This window comes from Malaclemys terrapin, chromosome 3 (genome assembly GCF_027887155.1).
Source record: "Malaclemys terrapin pileata isolate rMalTer1 chromosome 3, rMalTer1.hap1, whole genome shotgun sequence".
NCBI classification, from domain to species: domain Eukaryota; kingdom Metazoa; phylum Chordata; order Testudines; family Emydidae; genus Malaclemys; species Malaclemys terrapin.
In genome coordinates this window covers 14,384,907-14,409,447 of record NC_071507.1, presented here as the reverse complement: position 1 = coordinate 14,409,447, position 24,541 = coordinate 14,384,907, and the positions used below count along the sequence as shown (strand labels likewise).

The window sequence follows — 24,541 nt, the reverse complement described above, 5'->3', positions numbered from 1 at the left end:
TTATTTGACATGGATTTCAACAGGATTGACTAGACAGCTCATGTTGATTAAGTTCTTGAACATGAACAGCCCATTTGCCCAAGGAACTAGAAAAATCTGTCTGGCAGGCACTTATGCTAGTAGATCCTTCAGAGCTTCACTATTGCAATTCTGAGATTTAAAGTAGTACTAGCAACACAAACATTACTGTCCTGTCTGAGGAGGAAGTAATTATCATTCTCTAACCTTGTCACAAGGATTCTGGACTAGAAGGCAAAAGGTGAAATTCTTGGAGGAGTTAGTTAAAGAAGTTACAAAGACAAGGGCTTGTCTACACTTAAAATGATACACAGTGCACCTGTACCTCAGGCCTTGGCTACACTGGCGCTGTAGAGCACTGCAACTTGCTGCGCTCAGGGGTGTGAAAACGCCCCCCTCCCGAGCGCAGTGAGTACAGCGCTGTAAAGCACCAGTGTAATCAGAGCCTGCAACGCTGCACGCTCGCTCGCAGTGCTGCAAGCTACTCCCCTCGGAGAGGTGGAGTACATACAGCGCTGCGAGAGCTCTCTCACAGCGCTGGCGGCGCGACTACACTTGCGCTTCACAGCGCTGCCGTGGCAGCGCTGTGAATTCCCGAGTGTAGCCAAGGCCTCAGCGAAGACACTGCTTACACCGATGGGAAGAGTTCTCCCAGCAGCATAGGTAACACACCTCCCCGAGAGGTAGTAGCTGTCTACACCAGGGGTTAGGATAATTTAACTGCATGGCAGTTATACTGACCTAATTCCCTAGTGTAGACCAGGCCCTAGACACTAAAAATCATGGTCTTAATAAAGATACTAGATTTATGGTTTATTACAGCAATCTGTAACTCACTAGTCTCCTTTTTTTCCTATGATTGCTGAGGTATTAATGGGCCACTTCATTTTATATGGTGCTTTAGAATGTGTGTTAACTACTTATGCTGAACAATCTGTTCCACCTTGTATTTTACTCCTGACGGCATTATGCACCAAAAAGATTAAAACTCTGTGCCAAAAAACTTAAAAATTCTGCGCATAATATTTTAAAATTCTGCAAATTTTATTTGTCAAATCATTGTGGAGGCTCCAGCCTGGCACTGGGGAGCACAGGCCACTTGCTGCAGTGAGATGGGAGATCACTGTGCAGCTCCCCCCCGGGGACATGGACTCAGGGGTGAGGCTACACCCAACCCTGACACAGCGCAAGGACCAGGCCTGCCCCAGAAACACCCCAGGGCCCTGTCTCTCTGTGTGGGCAGCCATGCTCAGCAAGGCAGGATCCAAATGTGGAGGGGCTTAATCTGGGGGGATCCAGGTGTGGGTTGAGAGGGTTCTGTGTGGGGCAATCTGGGTTGGAGCGGCTCAGTGGGGGATCCGAGTGCGATCTGGATGCACTGGGGCTTGTTGGGAGGTTCTGGGTGCAACAGTAATGGGACTCTGTAGGGGGGTCCAGGTAAAGGTGGATGGGGCTCAGCGGCAGGGGGGCTTGGGTGTGGGGGGCTCAGTGGGGTGGGGATGCAGGTGTAGCTGGTTGGGGCTCGGTGGAGTGGGGATCCGGGTGCACATGGCTCATGGGGTGGTCCAGGTGCAGAGAGAGTGGGGCTCATAAATGGGGGTGTTCTGAATGCAGGGGGAGAGGCTCGGCAGGGGGGTCTTGATGCACAGGGTTGTACAGATGGGGGAGCAGTTCCCCATACAGGAAGCCCTCCCCCTGCAGCTGACGAGCAATGGGCGCAGGAAGTGGGGAGGGGGAGTTTGCAGAGCTTCCTGCAGCTGGAAGAGAAATCTGGGAGTGGGTCTGATCTGGCCCTGAATGCCGTGCAGGGGAAGAAGTCCCGTCCTCCCCAGCCCAGCCGGGACTAGCAGCTGAGCTCAGCGCAGGTTAGGAGCCACCAGCAGGATCTTCCCCAGTCCTGCCTCCTGCCCCACAGTGATTTACTTCTCTGTCAGCTGCCCTGGGCACCCGAAACATACTGCTGAGGAAGGTCGCATGACCGTTCTTGTGGCTTCTCTTTGCTTCCCCATCATAAAGTCATTTTTCTGCAGGGAAGCAAAGAAATCTGCGGGGGACATAAATTCTGAGCATGTGCAGTGACGCAGAATTCCCCCAGGAGTAATAGTATTTAGATGTGACATTCTGAGTACCGTTATCAGACCCGAAGAACTCGGTGTAGCTCAAAAGCTTATTTCTTTCACCAGCAAAAGTTGGTCAAATAAAAGATATTACCTTGTCTCTCTAAGGGCAGGTCTACACTACAGGGAAAAGTCAACCTAAGCTACATAATTTGAGTTACGTTAGTAACATAACTCAAGTTGATGTAGCTTAGATCCACTTACCGCGGAGTCCACACTACGGTATGTCAATGGGAAACACTCTTCTGTTGACTCCCTTACTTTTCTTGTTCCGGTGGACGGGAGAGCGATCTGCGGTCGATTTAGTAGATCTTCACTAGACCCCCCAGTGGATCGATCGCCACAGCATTGATCCACCGTTAAATGGAAACAAGCCCTAACTTGCACCTTGTCTGTAGAAGTGTTTCAGAAGAATTCAACTTGAGAGCACCTTCCAAAAAAACCACAGAAATGATTCTGACTACTGGATATACAACAGTCAATGCCAAGATAATTTTGAGACTATTTTAGTAAAATGTTTTAGTTTTCCTTTCTGGATAAATGGGCACTGCACAGATTTTGTTTGTTTTAGATTTAGCTCTTACTTAGTAATTCAGAGTATTATACAGGAGATTGTCAAAAAAAAAATACGAAGAAATTACAAATAATTCTATTTACAAAATGCCACTCCAAACCTGGACATTGTACAAAATTCAAAGCACATATAAAAAGTTAAAACATTGATAACTACCCTTGAAATAAAAAAGTAGAAAACAGAGCAGTGAAAAAATGTCCATTGTACGTGACACCAATCTGGAAAGAGAAAGGAAATTAATTTACAATTCTCAGAAGAGACTAAGTAAAAATGTATTTTGCCTAGCTGCCTTTTACAAAGATATTACTTTTATGTTTGTCTTTATTCAAGGAACATGTTTTATAATCTTGACACCAGAGTTTATGGAGACTAGATAAACAACCGCCCACCAAAATGAGGTAGGAATCTTTTTGGCAGAGACCCACAAAGATCTTCACAAGACTAAAAATTCTAACCTTATTTGGAAAATGCAGAATTTCAGTTAAACTGTATTTATACTATAACTGTTCTTAAAAACAAACAAACAAACAAACAAACAAAAAAAACACAGTTCATAGAGCTGGTTAAAAGAGGTGTATGAAAACCAAGGTCATCTTTATAAGGAGACAGAGTTGTGAAACCCCCCCCCCCCCAAAAATCAACCCATTATAATTCCAAAAGATGATGTCAGACCATCACAGGCAGGGAAATTTTATTTTGAAGCTCACCCCGCTTTGTATGTTCCTGGTTTCCTTCAGTAAGGCTTATTTTTATTTCAGTGGAGTTACAGGTAAGTGCTGTGAATTGATAAGTGCAGAGATTGCTGAAGTGTAGCCAGTAGAACAAACGTACTCCAAGGTCATCCTCATTTTTAATGCTGAGAGGTGCAGTCCTAGCATGTTAAGATGAAAAACTAGACCAGTGAGGCCTGGTCTACACTATGAGTTTAATTCGAATTTAGCAGCGTTAAATCGAATTAACCTTGCACCGGTCCACACAACGCAGCCATTTATTTCGAAATAAAGGGCTCTTAAAATCTATTTCTGTACTCCTCCCCAACAAGTGAGTAGTGCCAAAATCGATATTGTCATTTCGAATTAGGGTTAGTGTGGCGGCAATTTGATGGTATTGGCCTCCGGGAGCTATCCCACAGTGCACCATTGTGACCGCTCTGGACAGCAATCTGAACTCGGATACACTGTCCAGGTAGACAGGAAAAGCCCTGCGAACATTTGAATTTCATTTCCTGTTTGCCCAGCACAGGAGAGCACAGGTGACAGAGAGCTCATCAGAACAGATAACCATGCAGGCCAATAATCAAAAAAGAGCACCAGCATGGACCGTACGGGAGGTACTGGATCTGATCACTATATGGGGAGAGGATTCAGTGCTAGCAGAACTTCGTTCAAAAAGACGAAATGCCAAAACTTTTGAAAAAATCTCCAAGGGCATTATGGAGAGAGGCCACAATAGGGACTCAGAGCAGTGCCGCGTGAAAGTCCAGGAGCTCAGACAAGCTATCAGAAAACAAAGGAGGCAAACGGTCGCTCCGGGTCAGAGTCGCAGACATGCCGCTTCTACGCTGAGCTGCATGCAATTCTAGGGGGGGCCGCCACCACTACCCCACCTCTGACCGTAGATTCCGAGGCGGGGGTAATCTCATCAGCCACACCTGAGGATTCTGCGGACGGGGAAGAGGAGGAGGAGGAGGACGAGCTTGCGGAGAGCACACAGCACTCCATTCTCCCCAACAGCCAGGATCTTTTTCTCAGCCTGACTGAAGTACCCTCCCAAGCCAATATCCAAGACCATGACTCCATGGAAGGGACCTCAGGTGAGTTTACCTTTTAAAATATAAAACATGGTTTAAAAGCAAGCGTTTTTTAATGATTAATTTGCCCTGAGGACTTGGGATGCATTCGCGGCCAGTACAGCTACTGGAAAAGTCTGTTAACGTGTCTGGGGATGGCGGAAATCCTCCAGGGACATCTCCATGAAGCTCTCCTAGAGGTACTCCAAAAGCCTTGCCACAAGGTTTCTGGGCAGTGCAGCCTTATTCCGTCCTCCATGGTAGGACACTTGACCACGCCATGCTAGTAGCAAGTAATCTGGTATCATTGCATGACAAAGCCTGGCAGCGTAGGGTCCCAGTGTTTGCTGGCATTCCAGCAACATCTGTTCTTTATCTCGCTGTGTAATCCTCAGGAGAGTGATATCGCTCATGGTAACCTGGTTGAAATACGGGAATTTAATTAAGGGGACAGAGGTGGCCGTTCCTACTGGGCTATTTGCCTGTGGCTGAAAAGAAATCCTTCCCTGCAGTTAGCCAAGCGTGGGTGGGGCGGGGGGGGAATTGGCGCTGAGCTTTTCGCCTTTGGCTAGCAGGGATCTTCCCTGACACCAGCAACGCGGTGGGGGGAGGGGTACAGCGATCATCCCAGAGAATTGGATGGGGGGGAGGGTTAAGTTTGTTTTCTGCTGCTGAAGGTTAACAGGAAAACTGCAGAAGTCAACGGGCTTTGCTTGGTATGTGGGAAAGGAGGGTGCAGAAGCCGAAAGACAATGGCTTACCATGGCTGCATGCAAGCCGAATTCTGTCGCCTGGACCTGCGTCTGTGATCTCTAACACCAAAGCCACAGGCACTCAATAGTAAGATGGAAAATGCCACCTTGTACTGAAATCACATGTGCTACGTAATGTGAATAGTGTTTTTCACCATGAAAGAGTATAAGCATTGTTCTGTAAAATGTATCTTTTTAAAAACTTCTCTCCTTTGTTCCATCCCTCCAACAGCTGCAAATTTTTCAAGCCTCCCTCCTCCGTCCCGAAGGCTATCTCAGATAAGGCGGCAGAGAAAGAGGACGCGAGATGAGATGTTCTCGGAAATAATGGAATGCACCCGCAACGAAAGAGCTCATTTGAATGAGTGGAAGGACATGGTATCTAAGTACAGGAAAGATGCCAGTGAACGTGAGGTCATGAGGGACGCTTGAGATGAGAGGTGGCAGGCTGCAACGCTGGGGCTGCTGCGTGATCAAACGGACATGCTCCAGCGTCTGGTGGAGCTTCAGGAACGGCAGCAGGATAACAGAGTGCCGCTGCAGCTGCTGTATAACCTCCCTCCCCCGTCACCATGTTCCATAGCCTCCTCACCCAGACGTGTACGATCGCGGCGGGGGAGGCTCCGTGCACCCTCCCACTCCAGTGGACAGCCCAACCAAAAGGCTGTCATTATATTGAATTTTTTCAGTGGCCTTTTACTTCCCTCTTATCCTCCTCCCAAACCTCATCCGGGTTACCTTGTCGGTTCTCTCCCTATGTTTATAATCAATTCATAAAGAATACATGATTTTTAAACGATAGTGACTTTATTTCCTTTAAAAGCAAGCTGTGATTTAAGGGGGGAGGGTGGTTTGCTTACAGGGAATGAGTCAATCAAGGGAGCGGGTTTTCAACAAACAGAACTTTCACACCGTAGCCTGGCCAGTCATGAAACTGGTTTTCAAAGCTTCTCTGATGCGCAGCGCTTCCTGGTGTGATCTTCTAATCGCCCTGGTGTCTGGCTGCGCGTAATCAGCAGCCAGGCGATTTGCCTCAGCCTCCCACCTCGCCATAAAGGTCTCCCCCTTACTCTCACAGAGATTGTGGAGCACACAGCAAGCAGCAATAACAATGGGGATATTGGTTTGGCTGAGGTTTGACCGAGTCAGTAACGAGCGCCAGCAACCTTTTAAACGGCCAAATGCACTTTCTACCACCATTCTGCACTTGCTCAGCCTGTAGTTGAACAGCTCCTGACTCCTGTCCAGGCTGCCTGTGTATGGCTTCATGAGCCATGGCATTAAGGGGTAGGCTAGGTCCCCAAGGATAACTATAGGCATTTCAACATCCCCAACGGTTATTTTCTGGTCCGGGAAGTAAGTCCCTTGTTGCAGCCGTTTAAACAGATTAGTGTTCCTGAAGACGCGAGCGTCATGAACCCTTCCCGGCCAGCCCACGTAGATGTTGGTGAAACGTCCCTTGTGATCCACAAGTGCTTGCAGCACCATTGAAAAGTACCCCTTGCGGTTTATGTACTGGGTACCCTGGTGCTCCGGTGCCAAGATAGGGATATGGATTCCATCTATCGCCCCACCACAGTTAGGGAATCCCATTGCAGTAAAGCCATCCACTATGACCTGCACATTTCCCAGAGTCACTACTTTTCGTAGCAGCAGCTCAGTGATTGCTTTGGCTACTTGCATCACAGCAGCCCCCACAGTAGATTTATTCACTCCAAATTGATTCCCAACTGACCGGTAGCTGTCTGGCGTTGCAAGCTTCCACAGGGCTATCGCCACTTGCTTCTCAACTGTGAGGGCTGCTCTCATCTTCGTATTCTGGCGCTTCAGGGCAGGGGAAAGCAAGTCACAAAGTTCCAAGAAAGTGCTCTTACGCATGCGAAAGTTTCGCAGCCACTGGGAATCGTCCCACACCTGCAACACTATGCGGTCCCACCAGTCTGTGCTTGTTTCCCGGGCCCAGAATCAGCGTTCCATGGCTATAACCTTCCCCATTAACAGCATGATCTCCAAAGCACCGGGGTCCGCGGTTTGATAGAATTCCATGTCCATATCCTCATTGCTCTCGCCGCAGCGCTGCCGTAGCCTATTCCTCGCCGCCTGGTGTTGCAGGTTCTGGTTCAGCATAAACTGCACGATAACGCACGAGGTGTTTACAATGTTCATGACTGCTGTCTTGAGCTGAGCTGGAGAGTCTTCTCAAAAGAGGGAGAAGACCATAAAAAGAAAGGGGAGACAAAGACAATCTAAGACCACCCCTGCTCCTCCTCTCTGTCCATGCTTGCCGTGGTATGGCGTCTGCACTGTTCACCCAAGAAAAAGGCGCGAAACGGTTGTCTGCCGTTGCTTCCCTGGAGAGGGGGGAGGATGTACCCAGAACCACCCGCGACAATGTTTTTGGCTCCATCAGGCATTGGGATCTCAACCCAGAAGTCCAATGGGCAGAGGAGACTGCGGGAACTATGGGATAGCTACCCACAGTGCAAAGCTACGGAAATCGACGCTAGCCCCGATACATGGACGCACACCGCCGAATTAATGTGCTTAGTGTGGCCGCATACATTCGACTTTATACAATCTGTTTCCAAAATTCAAATTATATAAATTCGGATTAATCCCGTAGTGTAGACATACCCTGAGTGGCTAGGCTGAGCAGCTGCTACAGGACTACTATACTGTCAAATTACTGCTTAGGAAAACAAGTGATCTGCTTCATAACGGATAAAGTATTCTGGATTATACCTTTGGTTACTAAAGCTACACAGAAGCTTGTGCACTTTAAACAAGACAATGGGCAAATCCTGCTCACCTTATTCAAGTAGTCCCACCCAAATCAGTGCGTGGATAAGGCGTGTATAAATATCCCTTAATGGGGTTAAAAAATTACTTGATATAAAGTAATTATACAGTATCAACTATACTAATGACGCTTCAATTGTTCAGTTAATAAACTTGGATCAGAAACAGATTCCACCTTGGACAGAACAACATTACAAACCCTACCAAAAATAATATTAATAAATAATTTAAATCAAATGCATACAACCTGTCAATTATTTAGGTTTCACTTGCTATGTTGGAGACAGCAAACAAGCCTACTAGTTATCCAATCATCCATAGTCTTTCAGAAAAAAACAGGGTAGACAATATCTACATTTCTAGGGTACAAAAATCTCCATCCTTTCAGCCCTTCTTTATATAGAAGCAAAAAAGGAGTCAAAACCCATCTCCCCTCCCCCCCCCTTCCCAGGTTACATTTAAAGTTAAAAAAATCTAAGGGAGTAATACTCCTAGAGACTACTGTGACAGGTCTGGTTGAGCGCCCTCTCTTGGCCACTCACAAGACTGCTATGGGGTAGATGCAGCTACTGAATCCCTATGTATTTTAACACCCCCACCCCACCTCCAACTTGGCCAAACTGGTCTCTCAGCTCAGTCACCCGCCTTAGCACAACTATAGTGTGGTCAAAGCACAGTCATTCCCCATTGCTCTTGGTCTGGGGAAGACCTGATACTGCCTTGCTAGCAATGCTGGGATCCACATAGTCAGAGAGGCATTCATGATACAGCAATGTTCATAGCGATACTTCATAATATCAACCTGAATTTGTAAGTTGACACGATTTGGAAAACTGAACAATTATCTCTTCTGAAATCAATGGCAATAAGCTTTACTTCCCTCTTGGACATGCCGCTGCTTCTGGGAGCTGCTTGAGGTAAGCACTGCCCAGAGACTGCACCCCTGATCCCCTCCTGCGCCCCAACCCCCTGCCCTGATCCCCCGGGTCCCAGCCCGGAGCACCCTCCTGCACCCCAAACCCCTCATCCCCAGCCCCACCCCAGAGCAAGCACCCCCAGCCGGAGCCCTCCCCCCCTGCACCCTGCCCCAGCCTGGAACTCCTCATTTCTTGCCCCACCCCATAGCCCACACCGCCAACCAGAGCCCACACCCCCTCCCGTACAATTTCCATACCCAGATGTGGCCCTTGGGCCACAAAGTTTGCCCATCCCTGTACTAAACAAACAATTTTCTAACATTTAAAAGTAAGTGCGAAACATGCTGATTTTGTTCATGTTAATGGTACTACTAATCAGAAACATTACAAATTGATATTGCACAAGCCCAAAGAGGATGTATGTTTAGGGACAGACAAAATCAGCAGGGTATAAAGCACTGCTAAAAGAGAATCCAACTTCTTAGCAATGACAAACTGATGAGGAAATTCATCTGTTAAGAATACGTACTTCACATCATCAACAGCAGGTCACTTGGGCTTTTTACAGTAATTTTAAAGAATTTAAATCAAATCAAATAAAGTATGTTTGGCACAACTATACATTTCTTGAAAGACAGAAAACACTACAGCGCAATACAAGCTAATAGGGCCAAAGCAGTTCCCATGCCTCGCTGCATTAGGACACAGGAAATACTGCTATTCTGGCTATCCCCTTCTCTCTGCTAACCAGACATGTATTTGATAAATCCATAGATACATCAGATGACACACAAGAACACAAATGGAATTAGGCTATAACAGAGAAAAATAGCACATTTCCAATTAAGTGGCACCATAGGTTAGTGCATCAGCCTTTTAATTTTGGAGACCCTTCATACAAGCCACCAGATTCCTAAATAACATGTAGGTTGCCTGGAAAAAGTGTGTACAGTGAGATCAGCCTTTTCCCAATTTGTTCAAATCACAACATGTACCACACAATTCGTTCTTGATGGCAATCAGAGATTAAGATACCCTGTTCTGGAGCAGGTACATTGGTATAAGTGCTTGTGTAATGCTTGTCCATACCATGCCATGTTCAAGCTAATACATTAGTCACTCGTTTTCATGGCCATTAAAATTCACCCATGAATAAAATGAAGGTCACAAACTGTTTCTCAAAGTTCACACAATTAACTGGAACGTGATTAGGGGAATGCCTAAGTACTGCAAATAACTAGTTACTAATTCAGTAATAAACATTTTGTCTTGATCGCAGAATGAATTAATGCCCCTGGGTAGTGCTAAAGGGCACGGTGAAGCTGAGAATACAATAAAACCAAAGTTCCGACAGTTTGCAATCATTAAAGGTCCTACGGCATTTACTTCAGTATTAACGTTGTTACTCCACGATATTTCCCACTGTTATGCCCATGAGAAAGATTTGAATAGATCTAGCCAGGGTTCTAAAGTTTCACCCCATGTTATATACAGAAGTTCTTTGGGTCAACCCAGATTTCCTTGTAAGGGGGAAGCCTTTGATATGGAAGGAGTACCTGCTTAGGGTCATTTTCACTCCGCTCTGTACCAATGGTATCCTTGTATTCAGAGCTTGTTATACCGTTCAGCTTGCAAAAACAAAAGCAGCTCTTTTGCCAGTACTTACCATTAAAAGATAGTTACAGACACCTTCAGTCTGGATGCACTTGGAGCTGCAGAAGTTGCCATCTTGTTGACCTTACAAGAGTGGATTTGATGGGGGTCCTGATTTTGCCATTTATTCTATTATCAATACCCTGGAGGTCAGCCTGGAGCCTTTAAAAAAAATCTTATGGACAGAAACCTACAGTTTACAGTATTGAGTGGACTATGATCTCCCTATTAAATGGAGACCTATGTCTCAAACGTATACAACAGAAAATACAACTCTGATTTTACTGGTCTCCAATCAGAATGAATAAAATTGGAATAAAGGACAACAATTCCTGCTGTTTCTGTCCAGCTAAAGCAGACATGGCCTTACACATGCTGTGGAAATGCTATATGGCTCATGATTTTGGAAGGTAGCATGACCAGGGATTTCCCTCAAGCTTCAAGTTGTGGTCCTATAAATAGAGCCCTGCAAATCTGCAGATATCCTCTTTATATCTGCGGATTGGATGCAGATACAAATTTTGTATCCACGCAGGGCTCTACCTATTCATACCACAGCTGTTCACACTGGGAAATTCCACCATCTCTAAAAAAACAACAAGGAGTCTGGTGGCACCTTAAAGACTAGCAGATTTATTTGGGCATAAGCTTTTGTGGGTAAAAACCTCATCTCATGTGCCTTCCTAGTAACTTAAAAAACACACACCATATTTTAGACCTCAACTTCCCCACCTATAGAGAATTAATGAGCTTTGCAATTTGGCAGCCCCAGAAAGGGTGACATATAAAAGACTTGAGAGTAGAACATTTTCAAAACTTATGGTCTTCATTGACATGTATAATCAATACACCATTGTTCAGCTGTAAGCCTCTTGATCTAATTTCCACTTTAGATGCTCTCCATTCACAGAATGCCCTGTGACCAGTCTTCTCTACTTCCTTTTCCCCACTTCCTCTCTGCCATTGCTTTTCTTGCTTCTGATGACCTGCATCTAGTCTTCTTTAGATTGATCATACAGTTACCTACAATCTAATAAAATTTTTAAATAAAATAGCAGGGGTGCTATTTTACTGTTCTAGACAAATTACAGTTTGGGTAATAATATTTCCCATTCCCTTGCATTTCCAACTTCATAGGTACTCACTTCCTACCCTAAACTTTTGTGTAGCGTTTCTGTTAACTAGCTGTCGCAACCCAGTAACAGGTAAAGTAACTCATTACAAGCACTCAGCCATTGGAATGAACTGTGTACTAGTATATAAAGTAAGTGGTTAGAGAGAAAACGTCTCCTTTACATACAGTACACATTTCTACAATTTACAACCAACTTATTTACTCTACTTGTAACTGCAGAGTAGGTTCATTATGTCATCCCACCTAGGATTTCTACTGTTCGAATCTACTAATAAAATTGGATTTTAAACATAAAAAGGAAGTCAATATGTTCCGTATTAAAATCTCTTGGGGCTAGGTGTCTTGAAACCAATTTGCTAGCTTCTGTGTTATCCAGTATAATTACAGAATGTTAAGATCATTATCTGAATTACTCAGTTCAAAAAATAAGTCACTACTTTGTTACATTTTATACAATTCCATATCATAATCTGGAGATCCCTCTGGAGAGGGCCAATGAGTACATAAATGTGCTTTTCGGCCAGTTAATGTAATTTTTAAAGTATATCGTTTTTCCGTTTCAAAATCCTAGTGATGACGTTATTTGCATTCCTGAGAATCTTCTCCTCCACTTTCCTATTTTTTTCTCTTTGACCCCCTTCTCTGCAGTAACTTCAAAGCAGTCAGTGCTGCAGCTGGAATCACCATCTGGAGTAATTGTAGAGCAGCATGTGACTGGCCATCCTCGCCCAGGACCACACAGCCAGCTGTAAGTATCATGGAATCCCATGCAAAGTAGCGTACAGAACCCCATGTAGGTTCCTCCCTGAGACATTTCCCTTCACTTCCACAACTCCTCCTGTCTGCACAAAGCCACCTTTGAGCAACAATGCTCCCCAATCACTAGACTGCATAAGATTTCAAACCAAGTCACATTTATCTTAAGAAGAACTGATTTCCCAGATACAAAAGGGTGGTTCATAGACCGCAGAGGTTGCAGAAGCCTGGAGGGGAGGAGAGTCATTCAGTCAGTGGTGCCTTCCCAAAACACAGGGTGCTCTGAAGCATGAGGGAAGGGCAAATATCTGACAGAAACCACACACCCTAGAAGATTTCAGATGCTGAATTATTACTTTATCATTCAGTGTAAAATTTACAGTTTCAATCTAAAGGAGGATTAGGCTGCAGAACAAGATTCTAGAACTAGCTATCCAGCCTATATCTTTCCCTTGGAATCTGGCAGTCCCCACCAGGAAAATTGCCATCTAGAAACTACATGAATTACTAGGCTCTTTCTTTTCAGTTTGCTGAGGGATGACAATACATTTGGGGGGCAGCCCCTCTTTGAACAGGAAACCATAATACCTCTATTCCTCACAAACTGTTGCCAGTAGAAACCCTGAAGAGTAGTTTTAAGGCTCGGAGCCCACGGAAATGAGTGATTTCCTATGGTAGTCTCTCTGCCCTGTCCCCTGACGTTAGGACTGTCTCCTTGCAAGAGAATCAATAGACTCATAACCACAGCTCCCAGTAAAGTGGCAGCAGTAATACTTTGGGACTCCCCTCTCTGGGTAAACAACAGTAGCTTTGTAGGGAAGGGATTGAGATCAGTCTCTGGAAGCAGCATGACACTCTTTAGAGAGCCAGCACATCATAATAGAACAAATCACCCTTTACAAGCATCTGAAGTGTGGCACAGCTCCTCCAGAGCTACTTCTGTATTGGCACAGTTTTAATCATTACTGGCTTTGTGTTCTCCCCCACATGCCCTTAGATCACATTTCGATTAAAAGGTTTCTTATTTAAGAGATGTTGTCGAAGGATAGGGAGAAAAATAATCACTAGAAGTACCGGGCACGTCACAATATAGGAATGGCCTCAAGACAGCAGTTACATAAACTGTGTATGCTGTTGGCACAATATAGCCAAAATACCAATGGCACTACCAGCCTCTTGACCGATGAACAGTGAAATTAAACAATCAGAATCAAAGTCCTGTACTGAAACAGGCACGCTTTCCAATACTTCTGAAAAGATATAAAGAAGGAAAGGGACAAATATATTTAACAGGAGTTAAACGTACAAGGATGTTGGATGCATCTAATAACTTAAGTAAGAGCCTTTTATTTATCACATAATTTGTATACAAGTCTGATTAATATTTTAGCAGTGAAATACCAGAATATTTATTACAATGTTAACATATATTCAGCATTTGCAGAAATGAATATTAATAAATCAAATACAAACCCAAATATTTAGAATCTTAAGGCTGAATGAAATATTTTTATTGTTAAGCGGCCAAAGTATACAAAGTTTGGTCTGAAGCAGAAAATCCAGTGACAAGAATACTTGAAGAGTGTTTATTGTTTCCAACATATTTATCAAGCAATCATTTGAGGCAAAGCTGGTATTCTACTGCCACCTACAGGAAGAGAATGGAACTGTTTCCAATACAAAATATTCCACAGCAAGTCATATAATTACCGAAAATGTCTATACTTCCATTGTGGTATGCAGTGTTTATGTAGCCGTGTCAGTCCCAGGATATTACAGAGACAAGGTGGGTGACATAATATCTTTTAATGGACCAACTTCTATTGGTGAGAAAGACGAGCTTTCGAGCTACCCAGAGCTCTCCCCCCCCCCTCCGTGACTACAGTGGTGTTAACAGGCCACTTCACCTTGCACGGTCCCTTAGAATAGTGGTTTTCAAACTGCGGGTCGCAACAGAATGTAAGGCTCTGGGTCAGCACCACTGACCGGCCGTTAAAAGTCCTTTGGTGGTGCTGCCCGGCTAAGGCAGGCTAGTCCTTACCTGTTCTGACACCGTGCTGTGCCCTGGAAGTGGCCAGCAGCAGGTCCGGGTCCTAGGCGGGGGGGCCTATGGAGCTATGCGCACTGCCACTGCCCCAAGCACCGGCTCCACACTCCCACTGGCTGGTTCCCGGCCAATGGGAATTGGGGAGGGGGGTGCCTGCGGGTGAGAGCCGCTTGCACACCTCTGCCTAGGAGTCGGACCTGCTGCTGGCTGCTTCTGGGGCACAGCGTGGTCCGTGGTGCCAGGACAGGCAGGAAGCCTGCCTTAGCACCCCCGCCGCACCGCTGACCGGGAGCCACCCAAGGTAAGCCCACACCCCAATCCCCTGCCCCAGCCCTGAGCCCCCCCCAACCCGGAGCCCCTGCTGCACCCCAAACCCCTCATTCTCAGCTCCATTGGGTTGCGGGCATCAACAATACTCTTCAACTGGGTTGCCAGAAAAAAAGTTTGAAAACCACTGCCTTAGAATATGTATTAACTACTTATGCTAAACTACCTGTTCGCCCTGGTATTTAGCTGTGATTCCGAGGTTATGTCTACTACAGCTGTCATAATTTTATGTTGCTCAGGGGTATGAATAAACCACACCCCTAAGAGATATAAATTATGCCAGCATAAGCTCTAGTGTGTACAGCGCTATGTCAGCGGGAAAGCTTCTCCCACCAAGGCAGCTTCTGCCACTCGTGGGGGTGGGTATTTTATGCCGCCGGGAGAGCTCTCTCCCGCCACCATAGAGCATCTTCACCACAAACGCTGCAGGAATAACATATATATTATATATAACATATAACACACACACACACACACACAGCAATGATGATTGTGAAGCTTGGTTGAGGTGGTGAAGTCAGAAGGTGGAAGAGGGTGGGATATTTCCCAGGGAATGCCTTGCTGCTAAATGATGAACTACCACTGGGATGAGCCCTCAAGGGTTAACACATTGTTGTTAATCTAGCCTCATACTCACAGCACGAATGGAGGGAGGAGAAACTATAGATGCGGCAGTGGCTGCAAACATTCCTTGTTGAAACTGAACGTGATGATGAACCCACGCTATCCCACTGGAGCACACCACTCCCTCCACTATCCAAACTGCCGTGTGGGCCATGTGTGTGTGAGAGAGAGACACACATTGCCCCTTTAAATACACTGACCCCACTCTATGTACGCTGTCTTTTTAAGTAGATCAGCAAGTTGAGACACCAGCTGCTGCCAGCAAGCTCCCTCCATCCTGAGTCCTGTTGTGTGTGTGTCCCCCCGCTCTGTGGAGATGGGGTACAGGAGTGGGGAGAGGTGGACACCCTGACATCAGCACCCCTCTACCCCCCCCAACCCACTGCACAGCAAGCAGGAGGCTCCTGGGAGCAGCTCCAAGGCAGAGGGCAGGAGCAGCACATGGCAGTGGGGGAGGGACACCTGAATTGCCCAGCAATTGATAGCCTGCTGGGCGGCTGCCGCACAGGGAACTTAGGGGAGCGGGGAGCTGATAGGTGGGCTGCCAGCCCACCCTGGTTCCAAGCCTCCACCAGCTAGCTCCAACGGGCTGCTTTTCCTGCAAGCAGTGGACAAAGCAGGCAGCTGCCAAACAACATTATAAGGGAGCATTGCACAACTTTAAACGAGCATGTTCTGTAATGCAGTGGTCTCCAAAGTGGGGTGTGCGGCAGGAGGAGTGTTTTTTTGTTGTTGTTGTTGCTTCGGCGGTTCGGGTGGGAGTCCAAGCGGGTTTTTTTTTCGCTTCAACAGTTCAGGTGGGAGTCCGAATTTATTTATTTATTTATTTGCTTCAGAGCGGCAGGGGGGTGAGTGATCAAAAAAGTTTGAAGATCACTGCTCTAATGGATCAGCGACGTAACAATGAAACAACATTAACTGGGACAATGTTACGTGAGGATTTACTATATAACACATCACAAGATTGGTGAGCAGTGCAGGATCCATGCTTTCAGGCAGAGATGGGGGGCACACAGTTTACAGGGGCTGTTGAAAAATATCAGGAAACGTAGTCGGAAGCCCATGGAATGATGGGACAGAAAAAACTGCATCATGGTACGGTGAGCCCACACTCATCATGCACAAGTTGCACAGTGGGATAGCTACCTACCACTGATCTCTCTCGATGCTAGAGCACCAACTGTGGATGCACTCAGCTGACACAAGGCACGTTGTGTGAGCATGCACAATCAATGTAATTATAGTGGTTTATGATCGTTGGCATAACTTGCGTTGGCTTAACACTGTAGTGCAGACATACCCTGAGGGCTTGTCTTCGTGTACAGTGATACAGCTGCGCAGCTGCACCAGTGAAGACACTACTACGCTGACGGGATAGCACTGTCTACACACAGGGTTAAGTATAACTATATCACTCAGGTATTGTGGATTTTTCACACCCCTGAGTGACAGTTACACTGATATAGGTCTGTAGAACTGGTCCAAGTACCTTTCCCAGACCTAAGGAAGTGCTCTGTGTAGCTCAAAAGCTCATCTCTCTCACCAACAGAAGTTGGTCCAATAAAAGATATTACCTCACCCGTCTTGTCTCTCTATACTTTTATTGAATTATATTTTTGTACTAGGGTCCCAACTTCAAAATGTTTTCTCTTTACCACAGGTGTGGCCAACCTGTGGCTCTGGAGCCACATGCGGCTCTTCAGAAGTTAATATGCGGCTCCGTGTATAGGCACCGACTCCGGGGCTGGAGCTACAGGCACCGACTTTCCAATGTGCCGGGGGGTGCTCACTGCTCAACCCCTGGCTCTGCCACAGGCCCTGCCCCCACTCCACTCCTTCCCGACCCCTCCCCTGAGCCTGCCATGCCCTCACTCCTCGCCCTCACTCCTGCCCCCACAATGCCTCCTCCACGAAACAGCTGATCGGAAGGGAGGGGGAGGCGCTGATTGGTGGGGCTGCCGGTGGGCGGGAGGCGCTGGGAGCGGGGGTGAGAGGATGGGGGCTGCTGACGTATTACTGTGGCTCTTTGGCAATGTACATTGGAAAATTCTGGCTCCTTCTCAGGCTCAGGTTGGCCACCCCTGCTTTAGGAGACAGAAGTGCCTGGAAGTTACAATGGCCACATTAGAGCTCCCACAAACTGTTTGGTCATCATTTTATTTGCCCACGTTCCTAAACTTTTCTGTAACCTTATGGTGTAGAAGGCTATGGAGAACTCAGCCATGAAGAGATGAAAGACGCTAAAAGGAAATAGAGAGAAATCTAAAAACAGATCTCTTCTGTGCATGCAGTCCAATAACACTGGCCTCTTTGCCACTAAGCACTACTTTCTGACAAAACCAAATTGGCTGAAAAAATATTTTTATAAACTCACAAGATCCTAACACCCTAGAGGAGGGTTTTGAGGTTCTGGAAACAAAGGTCAGCTCATTTACCTCATTTACAACTAATTGCACTCTATGAAAAAAACTGAGATCAGGGGAAAAAACACAAACAAGTGGAGAAAAAGCGTGTTCCAGAAACAAAACAGTGGCTGATTTTGTGTCTCAGAAGAAACATTAATAATCATAAAAAAAAAAAGAAAGAAAAGAAACAAGTACTATCTTAGGCCAGGTTTACACTCTACATTTACACTGGTATAACTATGTAGCTATGGGGTGTGAAAAATCCACACCCCTGAGTAACGCAGTTATACCAACTTAACCCCCAGTGTAAACAGCGCTGTGTCAACGGGAGAGCTTCGCCCATCAACCCAGCTACCCACCTCTCGTGGAGGTGGATTAACTACCCCCAACAGGAGAAGCTCTCCCGTTGGCATATTAGCATATTCACTGAAGCATTATAGTGATGCAGCTGCACCAGTACTGCTGACCCACTGCAGTGTTGTAAACATAGACCTGCCCTAAGAGTGATGTGGGTTATCAAATCTCATGCTTCACAGCATCAGGTGACTGGACTGCATGTGGGTATCAGAGAGAAATTACGTACAAAGTGCACAGCATTGACCAGTTGACTAAGTGCATTATGCAGTAAGGAAGCATGGAGGTTGCCTTGTTCTGAAGCCTCAGATACTTTTCACTGCCAGAGAAAGGCCAGTGCTCTTAGATGAACAAGTATTCTGATCCACTATGGCAATTCCTATGTTCCTTCCCATCCCCTGTCACACACCAATGGAAGGGGGAAAAAAAGTAAAGCATCAGTGAGAAATGCCCAGCATTGCTGTAAACATCACAATTGTGAGGGAGATTTTCTGGAGTTAATGGAAAATCAAGATATGGCTGGCCGACATCTGGGAACTGATTGGACGACTGCTAAGGAGATGATATGACAGATCTTCAGGTGGAGCCAGTCATCCACTCTGCTCTTGAAGCACCCATTATCCAATAAGGAAAAGGAAGCCCTCATTGGCTTTCCCCCAACTGTTCACACCATTTCCCTCAGATGGTTGCCATGGCCATCATCTTCAGATTAAGACCTATGAACCTGCTAAGAGAGCTCAAAAGGAGGAAGCATAGATATAACTATTATGTTGCTCTTTTTAAAAGAAATGTTAAGGAAAGCTAAGATAGTGCTATTCCAAGTCAGCTGGCATGGATCAGCTGGGGTTTTTTAACTGCAGCATAGACATACCCATACTGACCAATTAACCTCTGCAGAAAGTTAAGGTGCAGCTTTCACAGGCTCCTGAATTAGTCCCATCCCTAGCATTCCCACAACAGACTGTACGTGCTTTCTCAATGGTCTGCCAGATGTAAGTGCCTTGAAACATTTTCTTGTTCAATTATACTCAGTAACCTAGGGCTTCTGGCCAGTGTAGTTTTGAGCCCAATGATATATTATCATTGAAGTAAACTGATACAAGCAAGGGCAAAATCTTGATATTTCCAAACCATTTAACCTGTAATGAAGGAGAGGGAGAGCATCTGGCAATGGAGCATGTGGAACTGGCCAGACATATCATGAGATCCCTGGTTTAGTGGAGGAGCTTGGGACCCTTAAGTCCACACCTCCATTACCTCTTTTTCGCATGTCACTCCACATTTTACTCCACTCCAAATGCACATGCAGCAGAGAGAACCACAATCTCAAATTAATTATCAGAATTTAACCTACTTTCACCCTGCTATAAGCAAATACAGAGCAGCAGTATAGCATAAACATGATGGGGAGAAAAGATAGGGACAACAAGGGGGTGGAAGAGAGGCAGAAGGGGAAGTAAAAATAAAGGAGGGGAAAGATGCTTCCAATCTGGACCAATACTCCAGTTGGAAAATAACTCCCCCCACCCCCGTGTCTCATCTTCCCAACCCACAAACCTCAACAGTGTGACAATTATAGGTGAAGAGCAATGGTTTAAACAAGAAAAAATAAAATTTTCTGGAAGCTAGGTAGAACCCACTCGCACCATTTTGAACATATCACAAATTAAGAAACCTATTAGAGCATAAGCTTTCGTGGACTACAGCCCACTTCTTCGGATGCTGTAGTCCACGAAAGCTTATGCTCTAATAAATTTGTTAGTCTCTAAGGTGCCACAAGTACTCCTGTTCTTCTTTTTGCGGATACAGACTAACACGGCTGCTACTCTGAAACCTGTCACAAATTAAGAGTCAATCTGAATCAGTAATTGAAGTCTTCCAAATATTTCTTGGTGCTGCTGAAAGCAGTGTTCAAGGTTCAGCTAATGACACCCTATCCTGTGAGTCAATACTGAGCCAATGCCTCAACATGATTTTATAGGCACTACGCAGTTGGGTTGCCTTAAAAACAATGAGGATCTGAACTCATGTAGTCATTAAAGAAAACATGGGACTTGCCATAAGAAAAGCATTGTTAACCCCAGTATCCTGGCCAAATTCCAACTCTTGCAATTACATTCTGCCAACCTAAATCTCCCTTGCTGTTTCAATTGGATATGACATTTTTCTTTACTTCCAGCCCTGAACTACAATATAGTATTTTGCGCTGTTGAATAGCTGCCACATTTCAATGGTGGTGAACATTATCTACAGAGCTACATCCACATACACGGAGTAGATGAAGCACTTTACAAACTTAGGGGTCTTTGGGGAATGATGATGCTATATACATATAAGATACTACATTTCATCTTTTTTTGCACTCACTTCCAGCTTTTTCTTTTCCTACCATGGCACTCAGATTAAAAAGTGGAAGTATAAAAAGTCACAAAAAGGAAAGAGAGGGAAAAAAAAAAAAAAGAGGAGACATGAGAAAGGGGCCCAATGAAAGATTGAAAACAAGACTTAAAGGACCAGACACAAGAAAAGAATCTCAGAGCAAGTCTACACTATGGGATTAAGTCAACCGAAGTTACGCAATTCCAGCTACGTGAATAATGTAGCTGGAGTCGATGTAGCTTAGGTCAACTTATTGCAGTGTCTAGACCATGCTGGGTCCATGGCAGAAACCCTCCCGTTGACTTACCTTACGCTTCTCGTTCCGGTGGCGTACCGGAGTCGACAGGAGAGCGATCTGCGGTCGACTTAGCGAATCTTCACTACCTGAAGGCTGGGCTATGCTACCTCTTAAGTTGATGTAACTTACATCACTCAGAGATGTGAAAAAGACACCCCCTTGAGCGACGGAACTTACATCAACTTAAGTACTGTCCACAACAGTGCTATGCACGTCTTCACCAGACGCGGTGCAGCGGGACCGATGTAGCCCAGTAGTGTAGACTCGCTCTCATACACAGTACACTGGACACACCCAGAACCAGAGACACAGAATAAAGAAAAACAAATCAAGAATTGAACAAGAACCATCAGTCAAAATATAGGCCATTAAAAAATCCTGATTGCAGCAGAATGTGATGTCAGAAACAAAAATACAGAATGGGAAGAATTAATGTGATAACAATAAACCATATTTACAATTTGCGAGGGAAGGAAGAGAGGGGAATATATAACCAGGTCATCCCAAAAATTACTCACTGCCACAAAAACAGAAAAAATAGCATAAATAGTGTTTCTATCTGCAAAGAGGTTTACAAAATTATAGCCTAGTGCTGCAAACACTATCAGGAATTATGAGTAGTGGGAAATTAATAAGGTTTGTGCATGTGAGAAAAGACCTAAAGGGACAGTCCTTAATCCTCAAAGGTCATGTGAGGGAGGTAATAGCCCCATTTTATATAAAGGGAAACTTTGGGCTGGTCCACACTAAGCCCCCAGTTCGAATTAAGATACGCAACTTCAGCTACGTGAATAACGTAGCTGAAGTCGAAGTATCTTAGTTCGAACTTAAAGGTACTTACCACAGGTCCACATGCGGCAGGCAGGCTCCCCCGTCGACTCCGCATACTCCTCTCGCGGAGCAGGATTACCGGCGGCGACGGCGAGCACTTCCGGGATCGATTTATAGTGTCTAGACAAGACGCGATAAATCGATCCCAGAAGATCGATTGCTTGCCGCCGAACCAGCGGGCAAGTATAGACGTACCCTAAGTTAGAAAGGTAAACTTGCCACAGGCTACCGAGGGAATCAGTAGCTGGAATCAGAACGCAAGACCTTTTGGTTCTTAGTTCTGTAGCCAGACCATGACTCTCAGTTTAAAGTGTTATTTAAATGTGAACACTATTTGGCAAAAGCGTACATAAGGCCTGAGTTTACTGACAAAAACAAAGTTTGCTATGATTTGCATTGCAGGGCCAATATAGTCATGGAAGAAAAAGGCAGACTTTGCAGCTGGTGATTTCAGCCATTAGGATATGGGTGGCATGGGATTTGAAGCAACAGCTCATATTTAAGATACTCAGTTGCGCATATCCATATACAGAAACCAAGTTATTGTTTTCACTAGTAAACTGACGATATTTCATTTCAGAAGTAACTGATAGCAAAACATGGAACAAGAAGATGATGCCATTTATAGCATCTTTTTGGACAATGCCTACTTTCAACCTTGCGATTTCAATCAGAAACAAAAAAAATATATCTATAAAGACATTTACATTTATTCTTCCCTGCTAGTTTTTGGTCCATAAGAAGTCACGTATAGCAGTTCCAAATACTCCACAAGAGCCACAACTACGGTTCAGAAAGACAATCATTTGAACAATACAAGTAGTATCTAATAAAAAAGTGACACATTGTGATGCTACAAATATAGGGTACAACACATTTCTTTTGTATTTATACAAAACATAAAAATAAAAAAATGTGTTTAGGGGAAAAAGTACAATAGAAACATTCATTGCACAACACTGTTTACAGTATGCAAGCCAACTAATGTTTTTAAATGCATTTGGATACGAGTATCCCCAAAAGCCATTAGTACTACTAATAAAAATCCCTAAAAATATAATTTGAGAAATCTAACACTTTCCCCACTAGGTGGCAGCAATGATTTAGCCATCTGGGCCAAATGAAGATAGAACCAATGGGCTGATTATTGTATACCTCTTAATTACAGTCTTAAGCAAAGCATCACTGTCCGCTGCAATCTGCTAATAACTATAACTTCTTAGTAGGATCTAGACCTGGTAGGACCTAGAGATTAAAAAATACATTCCTAAGAAACATTTCTACTTCCAATGCCAGATGAAGATTTTCCTCCTCTACTAGAGATACACTGCAAACAGATTTTCATTAGGTAAATAAAATATCTTATTTCCTACCCAGTTTATGTTGGGAATGAAGTGATGACCCCCACATTACCCTGCGGCCCTCATTTCTGAGCTGCCCCAAGCGGCGACACTGACTTCAGAGCTGGGCACCTGGCCAGCAGCTGCTGCGCTCTGGTCACCCAACTCTGAAGACAGCGCCCTGCCAGCAGCCGCACAGAAGTAATGGTGGCAATCCCACTGCCCACCACAGACCCCTGTTGTTGTCACGACCCCCCCACCCCCCGCCAGTTACAACACTAGCAAATTTCAGATGTAAACATCTGAAACCATGAAATTGACTATTTAAAAAAATCCTATTACCATGAAATTGACCAAAATGGACCATGAATTTGGTAGGGCCCCAGTTATGTCTAGTCAGTGGCTAGTCAAACCAGCCTCAACCAGTAGAGCATGTAAAAGAAAACGTAGCCTTCATCCATCTTTGAGACACTAATAACCGCACGCCACGCCAGCCATGTCCCATGGCTTTACCCACCAACTTGTCCCAAATCCCGGGCGCAGCTCCTAGGGACGGTTGAAACTGCAGCATGGCAGAAAAACAGACCGACAGGAGCAGGGGCATTTTTATTTTTTAAGCGAACGGGCAGGCGCCAACCCCGCTGCTCTTCTGAGGTTTCAGGGCCCATCCCCAGGGCCTCGGGGCAACCCCAGCCCCAAACTCTGCTCGGTCCCAGGGATGCTCGCGGGGCACTTTCAGGAGGAGACTGAGGCGTTGGGTTTGTTTAACCCACGAGGCCTTCCCCGTGTGGCGCCCGTAAGCGCTGACATCAACTGTCCGTCCCGACCCCACCCCGCGGTCCCCCAGCCCGCGTGTCCGTCCCAGCCCCAGCCCCGGCCCCAGCCCGTCTGTCCGGCCGCGGGCGCTGCTACCTTGAGGACGCCGCTCATCTTGGCGAGCAGGGCCCGGAACTCGTGCGGCGCCGCCTCGGGGTAGAGCTGGCCCCGCAGCAGCTCCTCGGTGATGCCCGCGTGGCCGTAGTACGTGGCCTGCGCGATGCCGCTCAGCAGCCCGCTCAGCGGCTTGGAGCCCTCGGGAGTGGGCTGCTCCGCCGCCATGCCGGACCGCGGAGCGAGCGCCGGGCGGGCCGCCGGGACTACAAGTGACGGGGGCCGGCCGGGGACAAACCCAGCGATGAACGGAGCCCGCCGCGCTCGACACAGCGACCCCTGCCGGCGCCTCTGCACGCGGCTCTGGCCCGAGCGAGCCCTTCGCTCCCGCGAGCACCGCCCCCTGGCAGCCGCCCCGCCCTAGCGGCTCTTCTCCCTGGAGCCCGCTGCGCCTCAAGGGGCCAGGCCTGAGCCTGAGCCAGCCCTGGAGCCCCCCGCCACCCAGCCCGCTCCTCCCACAGACAACCCCGAGACAACAGCCCCCAACCAGGGCCGG

At 46.1% G+C, this 24,541-nt stretch overlaps 1 protein-coding gene across 1 annotated transcript in view; it reads right to left on the bottom strand.

The window, feature by feature from the left end:
- COMMD1 (copper metabolism domain containing 1) overlaps positions 1-24,272 on the bottom strand; it is a 121,808-nt gene extending 97,536 nt beyond the window's left edge. The window contains exon 1 of the mRNA XM_054022074.1: positions 24,028-24,272. Within this exon, the coding sequence (XP_053878049.1) occupies positions 24,028-24,213 (186 nt within the window). The 5' untranslated portion in view covers positions 24,214-24,272. The remainder of the gene's footprint in view (positions 1-24,027) is intronic.
- Between the last annotated feature and the right edge of the window lie 269 nt (positions 24,273-24,541).